General features: G+C 40.0%; 1 protein-coding gene across 1 annotated transcript in view; it reads left to right on the top strand.

Moving 5' to 3' along the window:
* PDPK1 (3-phosphoinositide dependent protein kinase 1) overlaps window positions 1–17,465 on the top strand; it is a 92,128-nt gene that overhangs the window by 53,928 nt on the left and 20,735 nt on the right. Inside the window, exons 5-10 of the mRNA XM_089682158.1 lie at window positions 740–884; window positions 3,078–3,175; window positions 7,172–7,247; window positions 8,801–8,869; window positions 8,964–9,060; window positions 15,073–15,246. Coding sequence (XP_089538284.1) covers window positions 740–884; window positions 3,078–3,175; window positions 7,172–7,247; window positions 8,801–8,869; window positions 8,964–9,060; window positions 15,073–15,246 — 659 coding nt within the window. The remainder of the gene's footprint in view (window positions 1–739; window positions 885–3,077; window positions 3,176–7,171; window positions 7,248–8,800; window positions 8,870–8,963; window positions 9,061–15,072; window positions 15,247–17,465) is intronic.

Here is a 17,465-nt window from a genome sequence, read left to right as displayed (position 1 = left end):
CAACAAAACTTTCAAATGTAAATGGGCCATTGAAATGAATAGGATTTTCCTTGTTGAGCATTTCTGAGTTTCTAACTTTGCTGAAAAGCGATCAAGTGTGAACGGGGCCTAAAAATCAGCAGCTACAGGATCCCAGGCTGATGCTCCTCTTTAGCATGCTGGTATTGAGGTGAATAAAGTAACCCTCAAAGTGTGTCTGGAACGCATAAATATCAAATGAAGCTGGAACAGGTGAGGATTGCATAGAACACACCATTCAGGGCATTTCGTATTACATGTCAAGCAAGGTACTAAGATGCAAAGTTGGCTTGCATCAGGCCAGAAGGGGTTTGCTGCTACACTTAACTCGTGTAAAGAGGCATGGCAGACATCAGGTTACCCCATGGATGCTCCTAAAGTAAGGATGTTCTCCAGTACCATGGAGAGTTGATTTAGCTAGGAGTGGTACTGTAGCTGCTTTTCATACCAGGGCCTCATTTCCCCATGTCTGTGTTGTCCATGGCCACCAATAACTTTTAAATGTCAAGTTGAAGGTTGTAAAATGAAGGGGAGCATGGATTTGATGGCTGTAGTCAGCAGCCACTTTCTAATGTTTCTTGGACATTAATTAGGGTCCAGTGTGTTTTGTTTTTTTGTTTGTTTTGTTAGTTTTTTATTTTGAACAGTAGCTTTTAGTGTTTAAAAAAAAACACAAAAAAAAACCCCCGTTGTACATATGGTTTCTTAACAAGTGGTGCAGATTTTGGCCTCAGTTACGCTAAGAATGGTGAACTACTGAAATACATAAGGAAGATTGGCTCATTCGATGAAACATGCACAAGGTTTTACACTGCTGAAATTGTGTGCGCTTTAGAATATTTACATGATAAGGGAATTATTCACAGGTGAGAAAGTCATGTTAATTACAGTTACAGATTTATATAGGATGTTAAAATTGTTTTGGAGTATTTTGTGCTTCTCCATCTTCAGAAGAAGTGACTGCTGATGGATCTTTTTCTCATAAAACCTTTAAACATAAAGTACAAGTATGTTTGTATGAAATAGATTTTAGTAATACAGATTAAAATGTTAGAGGTCCCCTAAGGATATGGCATCTGAAGATATTTAAAGTTAAAGATAGCATAGTGGTAGTCATTTCAAATAAGCAGCTGAATTCCTGTTCAGTAATCTCCATGAAAACAAAAATACCAAGCGTCAATAAAGCAAACGCAACAGGTTTTTAAACATATACAAGTCCAACCTCCAAGCAGGCGCAAGCAGATACCTTTTATTACATAGAAAATAATTTTCATTGTGCCAGTCTGAAGCTAGTTTCATATATTTATTACTGCTGCTTAAGGTGGAGAGACTCCCAATATCCAAGCACAACTCCTCCTGTAGGTGCTAGCCCAGCCTGTGCGCTGGATAGAATATTATTATTATTATACAGGATTTATACAGCGCCAACAGTTTGCGCAGCGCTTTACAATATAAATATGAGAACAAAGGACGTCTGATCGGCTGCACTCTAAACAATCCACTTTATTGAACCAAGATAAAACCAATACAGACAGTGGAAATACAGTGCGGGACTGACAAGGTAAAAATAATCAAAAAAGATCCGCACCAGATAAACACATATAGTCAAATAACCGTATATATTCAAAAAGCTGGTAAAACATAATCACATCAGAGAGGGAGGGGGCCATTCAATGAGAGAGGGAGGGGGAATTCAAAATTCAAACCATTAGGAATACGTATGCACAATAAAAAATTCAAAAGACTTCACGTTTGCAATCTAAAGTCATCTCCACCTCTAGGAGACCTGTCCACCCTCTCAATGCCCTGTATGCTCAAAGCACTAAGGTCACCTCCATGAGCACTGCTAAAATGATTAGTGACATTAGTAGAATGATTCTTTTGTATGTCATAAACATGATCATGGAGGCGATCTCAAAGCCTCCTAGTCATCCTACCAACATATTGTACTTGGCAACTTCTACAGGTGATCAAATATATTAGATGCTTAGTATTGCAGTTTATGAAGTTCTTGATCCTGTAAACCTTGCTACTAACCGTGGATCTAAATTCCTCCCCTTTCTTAATACACGATCAACAGGGAGAGCTGTCTATACCACACCTATAGTTACCCTTAAAACTCAGCCATGTTCTCTGAGTTGTTCTAGAGGAGAAATTGCTAGAGGACAGAGTATTGCCCAAAGTTGGTGCACGTCAGGAAACAATTTTAGTACCGTGGGACAATATTTGTGCAAATATATCATCACTCAGAAGTATGGGAGGATCGCGCTCAATGATCCTTTTAATTCTCCCAAACTCTAGGCTGAAAGCAGCGGAGAAAACTGGTGGTCCCTGCCTGGAACTACACCTCTCCTTTGTTCTTAATAAGTTGTTCCTGTCAGAATTGTTAGCTATACCCACAGCACGATCTATCATGCGCACCGGATAACTTCTCTGTAAAAAGCAATCCCTCATTCGTGTCACCTCTCTATTGCAGCCGATCGGACATCCTTTTTTTCTCAACTGAAGCTAGTTTCACTTTTATTGGGCATGATTTAAAGCTGAACTCTGGGGACAAGCATTTTTATTCCCCAATAGTCACAAAGGATATAAAACCAGTTTGTGTACAACAAATCCCTATACAAACCCAGATGTCACCTTGTGAAAGTATCAATGACATCATCACTGTGCTGAACATAGCCTGTGCAGAGAGAACTGTGGAATGGGCCGAGCAGGTCCATCCCCACCACAGACTGCCTTCAAAAAAGGAAGGGTGGGTACAAGACCATTTATACTACACAAGGAGAACAGCAGTGAGCGGTCTTTATTACAGGAGGCTCCTCCACAGATGTAGAGTTTCCTGTTGGATTACTGCACAGATCTGGAGGCTTTACATAAATGACACCAGGATTCAAGTAAGAATATACACGCCTCTTGGTGAATTATTTTCAGTGATGCACATAAAAGAGGGGCTAATAACTTTATAGCAGATGTACATAGGAGGGCAGCTGATGTCATGCAGTTGCTACCATTGTTCACATGCAGTGACTGATATTATCTGTGCTTTTAATTTGTTTCAGAGACTTAAAACCGGAAAACATATTACTTAGTGAAGACATGCATATTCAAATTACAGACTTTGGGACAGCAAAGGTCTTATCGTCTGACACCAGGCAAGGTAGGGTTTCATGTTTTCATCTTGTTATAAATATTGCTTTTTATTATTATTTGTTTATTTTAAACACTCTTCCATCAATACTATACTGTGGTATAGTTTACAGAATTTATTTTATGGAGACTTAGCACAGAATAAACATATTGTGATTTGAAAGTGAAATTCCAGGCATTTAACTGAATAATTAATCTATAGATCTGTGACTAATGAGAACTCTATACAGGAATCAATGCACTGGCAGAAATTCTGATTTATCTTTATATTATGAGTGCTATCCGTTAACACATACAGCTTCCCAATCTTAAAGTTGAACTTCACTCTCTCAATCAATATTGACTATTTCTAACCCTTTTGCATTCGTAAATAGATAGGAAAGTTTATCATATTTATTTGGGAATAGCTTGCTTTGAATATTAAAAATGAATTATACAGTGTCTTTGGATTGTGGCACTCAGATGCAGTGTAGTTACATTTTAAGAGCTACAGATGGCATGCTTGGAACCTGGATACAGAGGTTTTGAAATAGAGAAATAATGCTGGTGTGGATTATACAGCCTGCTTATAAAGTGGTTTCAAATCCTAAATGAAAAATGTAATAAGTTACAGCTTACCAATCCCTAAGGGCTGGTTTACGCTATAGAAACGCGTTCCAGATGCATTTCCACATGCATGTTTTTAGCGTGTTCCAGTGCGTTTTTGATGCATTCTAGTTCATTTTTTTCCACCCTCCTTTTCTTCAATTTAAATAGAGACATGCGGTTTTGGTGCGTTCCAGTGTGTTTTTGATGCGTTTTACCGTGTTCCAGTACAGTTCTGTGTGGGAAAAATGTAGCCTGTTCTACTACTTTTTTTTTTTTTCTTTCTTTCTTTCTACAACTGGAACGCACTGGAACTGCAAGCACTGATGTGAACTATCCCCCTCCCTCCTAGATTGTAAGCTCGAAAGTGTAGGGCCCTCTTACCCCTCGTACGTTGTTTGTTATTGTTGTACTGTGCCATGTATTGTCCCCCCTATATTGTACAGCGCTGAGCAAACCCTTTGGCGCTATATAAACTCGATGTAGTAATAATAATAATAACTATGACATTGCCAACCATATAACCTACTTTCTGTGCGTTTTGGATGCAGAAAAAAAGCACGTAGTGTTAACTGGCCCTGGCTGCCATTTTTTTTTTTTCAGAGACATCTTTGGACAGGACAGAAGCATTTTCAGCCAGGGGAGAGAGTAGATGTTAAATGTGCTAGCAGATTTAGATGAAGTTGATGAATAAAATAAAGCCAAACTCCAACTAACGCTTTTAAATGAATCTGTTACTGTTCAGCTTCCTAGCTGTCTGGCATAAGTTGCATTGGCAGAGGATTGAGTTAAACCATTTAACACTGATGGGAGTGCTTACTATAGCTAGCTTTTTTTCCATATATGTCTCTGTTGCTGCCCCAGTGCAGTGGAGACACTCTAATACATTAAGTGTGTTACTGGATGAATCACCAGGTGAGAATTAGAGGGGGAAAAGAACTTAAAGGGTAACTCCACTTTCGTGGGGGGAAAAAAAAAATTGCAAATAACCAACTGGGACACAAGTCACATTGTAATTGAATGTTATTAAAATTTCCTTTTTAATCTGCAGTGCTATAATATTCTGTAAAATGCAATATGGCTACCTGGAGGTGTTCTGTACACAGAATATGTACAGAACGCCCCCAAGAAATATTATTTCCTGTTTGTGTGATTGGCTTACTTATATTACCAGAAGTCTGCATTAAGATACAAATCAGATTTCAGGCATCCCCTGCCCTGTCATTTTGGTGAGATACTCCCAATAGGAAATCACATCCAAAGGGTCCTGCCACTTTCCTTTATTAGAGTCCTGCAGGGGCAGCAGCTGATTGATCTGATTGATAATTATGAAACCACTCCTATACAGATTCAATTTGCACATGGAGACAAACTTATGCAGGCCATAGATGGGTTGAAAATCGTCCGATTTTTCGGCCGAAAATAAAATCGGCCGATTTTCGGATCGTTAGTGGGCTATTTGTTCGGCCGTTTTTCGGTATTTTGGCCGTTTTTTTTTTAATCGGGAAAGTTGGAAAAAAATCGGCCGATTTTCGCGGCAATAATGGGCTAATCGGCCGATTTTTTTACAGATAAAAAATCTGCGCATGAGCAGTGACCTGCAAGAGGAAGACAAAAAGAAGAAGAGGAAGAAGAAGAGGATGAAGAAGAAGAGGATGATGATGATGAAGAAGAAGTGGTGGAGGATGATGATGATGAAGAAAAAGAGGATGCTGAAGAAGAAGATCATGAAGAAAAAGGAGGATGATGAAGAAGAAGAGGAGGATGATGATGAAGAAGAGGAGGATGATGATGATGATGAAGAAGTAGAAGAAGAGGATGATGATGATGAAGAAGTAGAAGAAGAAGAGGATGATGATGAAGAAGAAGTAGTAGTAGTAGAAGAAGAGGATGATGATGAAGAAGTAGTAGAAGAAGAAGAGGATGATGATGAAGAAGAGGATGATGATGAAGAAGTAGAAGAAGAGGATGATGATGTAGTAGAAGAAGAAGAGGAGGATGATGATGATGAAGAAGAGAATGATGAGGATGATGATGTAGAAGAAGAGGAGGATGATGATGAAGTAGAAGAAGAGGATGATGATGAAGAAGAGGATGATGATGAAGGAGAAGAAGAAGGATGAAAAATAAAAGGAATTCCAGTCCAGCAAAAAGTGTCTCTGCAGAGAGCTCCGCTATTTCTTTGACAGTTCTTTGACATTTACAGAGGTTGCAACAATGTATCTATTTGTTTCCGAATAAAAACATCTGTATCCTAAATGGATACAAATAGATACATTGTTGCAACCTCTGTAAATGTCAAAGAACTGTCAAAGAAATAGCAGAGCTCTCTGCAGGGACACTTTTTGCCGGCTGTAGATGGGATGAAAATCGGCCGTTTTTTTTTTTTTTTTTTTTTTTTTACCATTGGTGGTAACGTCGGCCACTTGAACGACCGATTTTTCGTTTTTTTAAAAGAAAAATCGGCCGATTTTCGACCCATCTATGGCCTGCATTACAAACCGCTTTTTCTTCAGAATAACAGAATTTTCTCTCAACAAAAGTGGAGATACTCTTTAATAAAAGAAAGCTAATGAACTAATGCAGCCAGCACATTTGAGAATTGGCTGCCTTTTTTATATCTTTTTTTTTTTTGCTTGTTAGGTTCAATACCTGTTTAACTTACCCCCACTCTACTCATGGAAAAATGTGTTGTGTGGGGCTCAGGTTAAATTTACGGAAGTTTGATGAATTATCATATTGGGTAAATTAAAAAAATAAAACAGGAAGCTGAAATAAATACCTTGATACCTGACAAAAGACTGTTGCAGACTCCCTTATGGTAGCTATCCACTCTTCAATAAATTATCAACTGTTTTTTCTAATTGATCAATTTTATTAGGAATAATTGATCTATAGTTGACAACCCGTTTGATCGAAATGCCGCACACAGGAAAGTGGATTTCAATCGATAGTTAAGATGTGCTTGTGGCTTACCAATTTCATCTCTGTTGTCACCATATAATTGCGTAATCTGATTGCTTGAAATGCGATCATATTCATAAACAAAATATCTTGGTGCTGTCAATTGGTGCAAAGCAATTGATCATTTTCCACCCTGGCCGGCTAACTTGGTTTGACCGAATCTGTTTGAAATTTAGTCTAAATTGATTGACAGGGAACTTATCTCTTCAGTTGTTTGCTAATTTGATCATTTTGATTGATTCACACATCGATTGACTAATAAAATCGAAGTGTGTATGGCCACTAATTACATGCTCACCAAATAAATGAAGTCCACTGCTTTTTTTTCCAACACTGAAAAACACAAACAGGAGACAATACCTCAAAAAGTTTATCCCGGTAACTACAAGCTGTGTTATAAAATTTAACAATGAAGTTTGTTTTAGTTTGTCAATTTTTCTCTTTTGTTGGTTGATAGCAAGAGCAAACTCGTTTGTGGGGACAGCGCAATATGTGTCACCAGAACTTCTCACAGAGAAATCTGCTTGCAAGAGGCAAGTATTATTTTACTCTAAAGCCCAGCTCCTTTGTGAACATTTAAGAAGCATACCTATGAATATTCTGATTTAGCAGGTTTTTTTCCGCTTTTTATAGTTTTTAATGGTATTTTACATATACACAGTAACTCAAATATTTTTTATTTATTACAGGTACTTGTATAGCACCGACAATTTGTGCAGCACTTTACATATATATTGTACATTCACATCAGTCCCTGCCCCCAAGGAGCGTACAATCTAAGGTCCCTATCTCACATGTATACATATACTAGGTCCAATTTAGATAGGAGCCAATTAGCCTACCAGCGTGTTTTAGGGGTGTGGGAGGAAACCGGAGTACCCGTAGGAAACCCGCACAAGCAGAAGAACATGCAAAGTTCAGGAAGGTAGTCCCATTGTTTGGATTCGAACCAACAACACAAGTGTTGCCAGGCGGACGTGTTAACCAGTTAGCCACTTTTTGTTTTCAGACAATGAAACGGGCAATTATTGTAGTTCTTTTGCTACAACACATGTAAAGAGCTGGCAACACTGCCAAACATTATGACCTGGCTTAGAGTGCCTCTAAATTACTGTTTGTATCAGAGGGGTTTGTATGAGGTTTCAGTTAGAAAGAAGCATTGCTGGGCTCTCTTAATAAAAGCCTGTTGTGCTCTGCAAATACATTATGATGTAAAGCACATGGTTTTAAAAGTTTATAATAAAGATTATACACCAGTAAAGGAAAAATATATAAAAAAAAACAGTTTATAAACTTTTTTTTATAAAAAATAGTCTTGTCTTTGTTTTGTTTATTTTTAATGTCAGCTAAAATGTATCAATTTGTATTTATTAATCTGATATCAGGACAAATGTATTTCCTTATTACATACTCAGACTCCTGACTCGTAGTCATTCACACTGGTTGAACTCCTTGTGTAGCTGATATTCTATGTCAACAGTTGTAAACCTGAAGCAAAGTGATAGCCCTGTGCCCTTAGATACTCTTTAGTGGCCAATATACAAATATTTCTAACTAAAGCAAAGCTTTCCTAAAAGTCATATGAAGGCCATCTTTGCTGACCTTCTGAAGTTCTAGTTTTTATGGCTCTTATACTGACCTGAGACAAGTATGCAGGTCAAGAAAATTGTAGTAAATCCAGAACTTGCTTGCTTAATTATTTTGGGTGAGTGATTAAAAGTATTGGAAACGCAGGTTTAGTTGGTGACAGGGTCTTATTGAAAATAGACCCTGGAATAACTCTCAAATGCATGGATCACCAAAAAAATACAGCATACTTCCCCTGTAAGAAAAACATATGCTCCTATGATACCAGTGGATTCCTCTCTGTTTGCTTCTCTATATATAAGTTCCACAGTCAGCCATAATGCTGCATTGAAGGAGCTGGGTACACACTCAAAATTCACCAATGTGAATTCACTAACCTGCTTTTTAGCTGTACTGCATGAATAATTGCTTAAGTATAGTAATCTAGAATTGTATTTTCTTTTTAAAACTTTTTTTATTAGACTGACATAATTCTGAATTTTTTTTCTCCTTCCCTCAGTTCGGATCTCTGGGCACTGGGTTGTATTGTATATCAATTAGTAGCCGGCCTACCACCATTCAGAGCTGGGTAAGAGATTGCCATGATTGACATGTGCCATTGTCCATCAGTGCCTTCTTTGTGTTCTGACTTTGTGATTTAATGTATGTGTCCTGTCTTGCAGAAATGAATATCTTATATTCCAGAAGATAATTAAGCTGGAGTATGACTTTCCAGAAAAATTCTTCCCTAGAGCAAAAGACCTTGTGGAAAAGCTTCTGGTAATTTGTTCCCCTTTGTAATCATGTCTGTGGTTATTGAATCTGTGACAGATGTAAACTGGTTCAGTTCTTTATCCATCTTTGCTATCAAAATATTAGTTTCTGTTCAGCCTAATTATCTACAGTATGATATTTCCCTGAACTCGGTTAAGATATCTTATAAAAATGTTTCCTTTTGTCAATTGAGGGACACAAGAACTCAGAATCACTTGGGTTATATTGCCATCTATAAGTGGTTGGGACATTGGAAAATAGAATAATTATATGCCTGCCCTTAAATAACCCCTCCTCTACCCAGCATGCTGTTTTTTCCAGCATTCTAGGAGGTCAGATACGTTTTCTTCAGATTTTTTTGCTAGTCTTCTTTCCTTATTAGGTTTTTTTTTTCCCAGTGACTTACATCAAGATTCCTTGATTACACCGCTGCGTGAGCTGGACTCTGTATAGAGTAGTAGCTAACTAGATCAGCATTTCCACAGACTAGCTTTGGAGGCTATACCCAGACACACTGCACTGGACAAGAGGGGCTATGGGGATGTGGCCCTCAGGCACCGGACTCTACAATATGGTGTCTTCCAGAGTGTGCTGTGTTAGTTGTGGAGTGATTTCCAGATCTAGAGACAAAGCACAGCCCCAGGTGTGAATTTTGTCTCTGAAGATTTACCGTGTGAGTAAGGCTGTTAATGCTACTGCACCAGGAGCTTCCTCACAGTTTAGAAAGATGTAACCTTTCTAAAGTCCACCATCACCAGTTTTACCACAGAATGGGTTTCAGGCTGGGGGCAAATGCTTACATTATCGGTTGGGTGGAGTGACGAGTGTGTATGCTCTGTACTCTTTTCTTCATTCAGCCTGGAGGCAGCACCATCCTGCTTGTGGAGCACCATGTTGTTATCCAGTTCCTGGCCTGTTTCCACTGCCTGCCTACAGTACCCTGATCAGCTCCGGCTGCCAAAAACCCTAATCTGCACCAGTTTTTTAGTACCTGAGGCCTTGTCTCACTTTGGACACAGTTATTGACTACTTCAAAGTTGCAACATGTCTTCACTAAGACACAGAGAGGACATTCCCACTCAGCCCATACTTCCCTATGGTACATTTGATATGGAATCTGAGACCCCTATCATCTGAGTCTTCCCCACCTCTGTCGGGCAAGGCTGAGTCCTCCCTATGTCCATCTTTACCTTTTATACTGAACTGCTGGGGCACTCTGCCAGCATAGCTTCTAAGCATACTTCTTCGACCCTCCTGAGCACTTAGATCAAGATGTGTTAGCGGCCCATCACCATCTTTGACTGAGATTCAGAGTTCCAGCAGTCTGCCTTTGAACATAGTGTTTGAAGCACTGCAGTCTCCAGCATTTGACTTGGATTTACAGTGCAACTTCCAAGGTCTTTCTGAGTTCTTCGTATCCCAGGACCCCTTGATTCTGTGCAACTTTTGACGTTGTACCCAATCCAGACTCCCACTCCCTTTTTCATAAGAATCCCATACTGAATTCATGGCCAAGAAATATTGGCACCCCTGCATTTCTGTTAGATAATGCACCACTTCACCCAGAAAATTGTTGCAGTTACAGATGTGTAGGCATTCTCATGTTTATTTATTTTGTTTGTATTCGTAAGACACAAAAAAAGTAGGGAAGCAAAAAGCCAAATCTGACACATTCAATGCAAAACTCAAAAAATGGACAGGACACAATTATTGGCACCTTCTCAAAATTGTAAGAAATAATTGCATTCCAGGTTTGTGATGTTCCTGTAATTTGTAATTAAACTCACCTGTATCAATTGTTACTAAACCCAGGACCCTGCATTCACTATATCTGGTCTCCCACAGTACACAGAACATGGAAGTGCAATTATTTTAGTAAATATAAACTGCTAAATGCCTTTTCTCATCAGCAGTTAGAGCAGTCTTGTGACTTCTATCAGTGTTCAGCAGAACACATGTTAAAGCTTGTAGCAGTAGTTTTCATGCTGCTTTAGGAGGATGCAATACCTCTGACCTCTGTCTGAACAGTGCTGATTGTCCCTGTGCTGATCACATGCACTCTCTCAAGGAAGAATAAAACCTCTCTGGCAATGCACACCAAACTGAGCATGTGCAGAGTGACTCCACATGATTTGTCTTGTCAGGAGATGAGGGGGACACTAGAAGAAGGGGAGTATAAGAGAAGTCAGGATCAAACAGTCTTTTTACACAATGCAGAGGATTAACCCCTTAGGTTCCACAAGTATAACAAGCATGCTTTACTGCATTTACAGGCTGATTTTACTGTTGTGAGTTTAATAACACTTTAACAGGTGCTGACAATCTAGAAATCACACCGGCAATTAGTTAAAATGGTGAATAATTGACTCAACCTTTTTGTTGTGTGTCTTTGTGTGCCACATGGAGCATGGAGAAGAGAAAGAGCAGCAAAGAATTGTCTGTGAATTTTGGAACAAAAATTGCAGAAAACCATGGACAATCTTAAGGTTACAAGTCCATGTCCAGAGATCTTAATGTCCTTGTGTCCACTGTGCGCAACATTATGAAGAAGTTTACAGCCCATGGCACCGTAGCGAATCTCTCTGGACATGGACGAAAGAGAAAAAATAGTCAAAGATTGTAACGAAGGATTGTTTGGTGACCAAAGAACCTCAATCAACTTCCAGACAAATTCAAGCTGACCTTCAGACACAGGATACAGCTGTGTCAGGTCGCGTTATACGTTTATATTGTAAAGCACTGAGCAAACTGTTGGCACTGTATAAATCCTGTATAATAATACGTTACCATCTGAATGAAAAGGGGGTATTATGGTAGGAGACCCAGGAGGACCCCACTGCTAAAACAGAAACATAAAAAGCCAGATTGGAGTTTGCCAAAACTTACCTGGGGGAGCCAAAATCCTTTTGGGAGAATGTGCTGTGGACAGAAGAAACAAAATTACAGCTTTTTGATAAAGCCCATCATTCTGTTTTCAGAAAAATCAATAAGGGCTTTAAAGCAAAGAATAGAGTCCATACAGTCAAATATGGAGGAGGTTCACTGTTGTTTTTGGGTTGCTTTGCTGCTTCAGGCACTGGATGTCTTGACCGTGTGCATGGCATTATGAAATCTGAAGACTACCAGAGAATTCTGGGGTGCAGTGTAGGGCCCAGTCTTAGAAAGTTGGGTCTCCACCAGAGGTCAAGGGACTTACAACAGGACAATGACCCAAAGCACACACAAATGGTTTCAGACAGAGCGCTGGAGAGTACTGAACTGGCCAGCAATGAGTCCAGATCTCAATCCCATAGAGCACCTGTGGAGAGATCTTAAAACAGCAGTTGGGGAAAAGGAACCCTTCCAACCTGAGAGACCTGGAGCAGTTTGTGAAATAAGAGTGGTCCAAAATTCCAGTAGAGAGGTGTAAGAAACTTATTGATGGTTCCAGGAAGCGATTTCAGTTATTTTTTTCCAAGGGGTGTGCTACCAAATATTAAATGGATGGTGTCAGTAATTTTGTCTAGTCCATTTTTGGGGTTTTGTGTGGAATGTGTCAGATTTGGCTTTTTGTTTCTCCACTTGTTTGTGTCATACCAATCCAAACAAAAGAAATAAACACGAGAATGCCTAAACATTTTTAATTGCAATAATTTATTGGGCAAAGTGGTGCATTATCTGACAGAAATGTGGGGGTACCAAAATTTTTGTCCATGACTGTATATTCTGTTAAATTTCTTGTGATACCTGGTACCTAATATCCTCTCCAGAGGAACTCTCTGATCTTCAGAGTTGACTGGGAACAGTTCTGGCTTTTCCCTATCTTAACAAGGACCTGGCCTCTCAGTGTTTTTTAGGGATACCTGCTACATCTCTGAATTCTGGACCTTGAGGTTATCCTAGTGTGCTATTCTGGCACCTCCTTAGTGGGAGAAGCTCAGTCATTCTTCCCTGAAGAAGCTTAGGTTTTGGATCCTTGCAATTTGAACACCTGCAAAATTCAATCCGCTAGGAATTTTCAGATGTCTGTCATCAGGGGCTATCTGTCATTGGCAGGGAAAGGCTTTTCAGCTTAAACTCTCACTAAAAAAAGTCTAATCCCTGTATGTCATTGGGCCCTTTAACAGTCAGGGAGTTTTCCCACTTTCACCTATTAGTCTTTGTAGACCACTGTATTTCCCCAGCCTGCCACTGTATTGCCCCCACCTGCCACTATACTACCCCTGCCTGCCGCTGCGTTGCCCTAATCTGCCGCTGTGCTGCCCTAATTTGCCACTATACTTCTTTAATCTGCCACTATGCTTCCCCAAGCCTGCCACTAATCTGCCAGACCCTGCCACTAATCTGCCAGACCCTGCCACTAATCTGCCAGACCCTGCCACTAATCTGCCAGACCCTGCCACTAATCTGCCAGACCCTGCCACTAATCTGCCAGACCCTGCCACTAATCTGCCAAACCCTGCCACTAAACTGCTATAGCCTGCCACTATGCTAAACTAGCATAACCACATCTCTCTTATATATGTATGATTAAAGTGTGGCAATAGGTTAATGACTTGCTGCTTTCAAAACCACACCCGTTTTTAAATGAATGCCTCATCCCTAATTTAAGTACATTCTTTGTCTACAATGGCTTTCTGAGCGCACAGTGAAAAAAGGTGATCCCGGAAATGTTTAAAATGTTGGCAGCTATGCTGAAGTCCTTCTCCTATCTCTGCACTGCACACAGCCTGGGCAAAGGCAGCAGAGCTCCTGCTCCCCACACAGCGCATAGCTGAGATCAGATTCCCTTACACACAACCGCAATCTGCACAGTGTGTAGCTGGCTGCTGTGTTGCTGTGCAGGGATGAGGGAAGGCTCTCTTCTGGGTGCCCTGCCAGCAGTGACCCATGTCCTCTGCCCTGCCAGCAGTTACCCCTGCTCTTTGCCTTGCTGGCAGTGACTCCTACCTTTTGCCTTGCCAGCTGTGACTTCTATCTTCTGCTCTGCCAGCAGAGATTCCTGTCTTCTGCCCTGCCAGCAGTGACCCCTGTCTTTCTTCCTACGGACCCCTGTTCTTTGCGTTGTGGACTCCAGTACACTGCTCTACAAGTTGATGGCCTCTGTTCCCTGTCCTACAAACTAATGTCCCTATCCTCTGTCCTGCTGACCCCCTGTACACTGCCTTTCTGGCCTCCCATCCTCTGCCCCCTGACATTTGTACTGCACCCCCACATTATACAGGCTAGATCTGGCCCTGGGAGATCCTGCTCTGAGATGGCTTTCTGAGTTGCACTCTGTTGGATATCATTTTGGTGCTGCAGGACCTTCACCTACAGGATGATTTTCCCTGTGACAGGACAAATGGCCTGGCCCCTACCCTGGATAAAACTGAGACTACTGTTCTCAACTGCACTGTCTTTATTAGAGACAATTCATTGCCAGCAGCTGGAGGTGGGGTCTGTCTTTTGTGGTTCATCCACAGCCTCTTGAGAAGGTTCTTCTAAATCCCTTTCTCGTTTCTTCTCCTTAGCAAGTGACAGTTCTTATTAGCGTAGCTAAGCTTCCTAAAACCCTCTCCATGACTAGGGTTGCTTTGCAGGACTAAGGCAGGTCATGAGATTCTATGAGTCAAATTCTGTACTCAAGGTTAGGTAGGTTCCAGGGTGATCCTTTGAAAAAGTGGGTGGATTTTGCTTATCTTCTTCTTGTTTTCATTTGCACCATTTTGGGATTGTGAATACTGTTCATCTCTCATTCAATTTCCCAACTTGCAGGGCTACCTTTTGTGTACCATATTCTCTTTTGAGTCTGGTACCCTTCAGTTGTCTACCAGACTCTCAGGAATCACTTGGCAATCCTTAAGCGATGTTTCGTTGTGAGGATTCTCACATTTGGACATCTCATTGCAAGATCAGTTTCCCGGCCAACTGTGGATGAAGTTATGTTTCCCTCAGTAGAGTTCAGAAAATTTGATTTTATGGCAAGTACAAAAACCTTATTTTTCTAATCATTGTTCAACTTTTTAACTACTGCCTGGATTTTGTCCTCTCTGACAGGTCCAAGACCCTATTAAACGATTAGGCTGTGAAGAATTGGGAGGCTTTGGCCCCCTCAAGGCCCATTCGTTTTTTGATGGCATCACGTGGAAGGACCTGCATCTTCAGACACCTCCAAAACTCACAGCTTATTTACCGGCAATGGCTGAAGACGATGAAGAATTCTATGGAAATGTAAGTAAAACTGTGATGTTAGACAACATTCATGCTAGTTCAGTGTCAATCAAGATCCCAGCTTAGAAAGAAAAAAACAATTTACTGTTTTGAGGGCACTAACAAACCAACTTTCAGTTCACCTGTGCATTTAAAATAATTAATGTGCAAGTGCCCCAGTTTGTAACAATACATATGTCTTTCAGAAACCAAAGCTTTTGTGTTGGTGGGTAAGGAGCCTTTATTGGTAAAGCAGATGGCATTACTGCCAAGGCATTTCAGGGTTTGTTTGAGGACACCACTTTTTTCAAGGCTCTGGAATACAAATAAAAGCACTAACAGTTTTGACTGGGCAGAGGTTCACCTTCCAGCAGGACAACAACACTAAACATACAGCCAGAGCTACAATGGAATGGTTTATAACAAAGCATATTCGTATGTTAGAATGGCCCAGTCAAAGTCCAGACCTAAATACAATTGAGAATCTGTGGCAAGACTTGAAAATTGTTGTTCATATACACTCTCCATCCAATCTGACAGAGCTTGAGCTACTTTGAAAAGAAGAATGGGCAAAAATGTCCCTCTCTAGATGTGCAAAGCTGGTGAAGACATCCCAAAAAGACTTGCAGCTGTAATTGTAGCGAAAGGTGGTTCTACAAAGTATTGTCTCAGGGGGGCTGAATACAAATGCACGTCACACTTTTCACATATTTATTTGTAAAAAAGTTTTGAAAACCATTTATCATTTTCCTTCCACTTCACAATTTTGTGTGACTTTGTGTTGGTCACATAAAATCCCAATAAAATACATTTACTTTTTTGGTGGTAACATGACAAAATGTGGAAAATTTCAAGAGGTATGAATACTTTTTCAAGGCACTGTATGTATTCTTCACACTGAAAAGCTTTTTGACCACTGATTGCAGCTCTCTTTACCCTTCAACACATAAGCTACAGTTTTGAGGAACCTGTTTCCCCCACCACAGGAAGTTCCTTATATAAGTTGTCTTTCCCACCTCTGGAATAGGAGAAAGGCCCATATAAATTTTTCTGCTTTAGTACTGCGCGTTCACACAGGCATAGTTCTATGAGCAGTGCCGCAGTATAGTGTCCCGTTCACACAGGCATTAACTTGTAAACTCTCCCTTTTGTTTACAATTTTTTTTTTTTTTTTCAGCAGGTTGGGTGCAGTGCTATGCAAAGTCTCATCAGCTGTATAGCCTATAATGGGCTGCCTATCGCTCTGTGTTGATGTATGAGGCAAATTACGAAAATGTAGAATTTGGTTTTATTTTAGCAAAAAGTACCAATTTTATAATACAGTATATACAGTTTGTCTCATATTCAGACAAAACTGGTTGGTTGCGATATACTACTTTGCTCTTTAACTTGAGTTTTTAAGCAAAATCCACTTCTCTGTGACCCTTTTGGAAATGTGGAATAGGGAAGGGGACTTCTGTTTTTACATATTCCCTGATATTTATGGTTTTCTCATGAATGCTATCCCTCCTCTGCAGACCTTTTCAGTTAATAAGAGTGATAAGGAGGAATGTGCCAATTGTAATATGTTAGGCCCTTCACCTGTAGACCACAATGGGGTCACTGTCCTCTTTCATACCTCACTGGTGTATGAGTAGTAGTATTGCATGTGGTAGCACTTTTGTGGCACGTTAGCATTACATGGGGACTATTTCAGTATATTTGATAATTAGTATGGGGTATGTAGAGTTCACTCGTGCATACTGCTGGAAGCACAGTGCTGTTAATTTAGCAAATACTGCTTATTTCGCCTGATCACATATGTAAATAATTAATAATACAGGGGTTACAGCAAGTTTAATGATCTGTAAATCAGGCCTATAGTTACCAAAATAACAGGTCCTCAGGCATTTTAGTACTTAAAAGACACTATGAGTAATTTATCAAGACTGGCTCAGAAGGTTTCATTTTTTTTCTCAGGTTTGATCTCTTTATCACACAATATGGTATATGCTTATTATATATCAAATCCAACCATGACCTGGACCATGTAAAGCAAAAAAATGTTTAGAAATTATAACTTTAAAAAAAAAAAAAAAGTGTTCTCAGCATGTGGTATATGTAACACAGGGGGTAGTTGTATCTGTCAAGTTGTACTTGATATTTTAGTTGGAAGGCTAAAGCCGGCCATAGATGGTTCGAATCTTGGCCAATTCAGCAGGGATTGGCTGAGATTCAAACCACCTATGGGCAGGCTGACT

Source organism: Staurois parvus, unplaced genomic scaffold, assembly GCF_062004578.1.
Source record: "Staurois parvus isolate SC_StPar_1 unplaced genomic scaffold, SC_StPar_1.0 ptg000018l, whole genome shotgun sequence".
Taxonomy (NCBI): domain Eukaryota; kingdom Metazoa; phylum Chordata; class Amphibia; order Anura; family Ranidae; genus Staurois; species Staurois parvus.
Note: the sequence above shows the minus strand (reverse complement) of the source record. Positions and strands in the feature narration are given on the sequence as shown.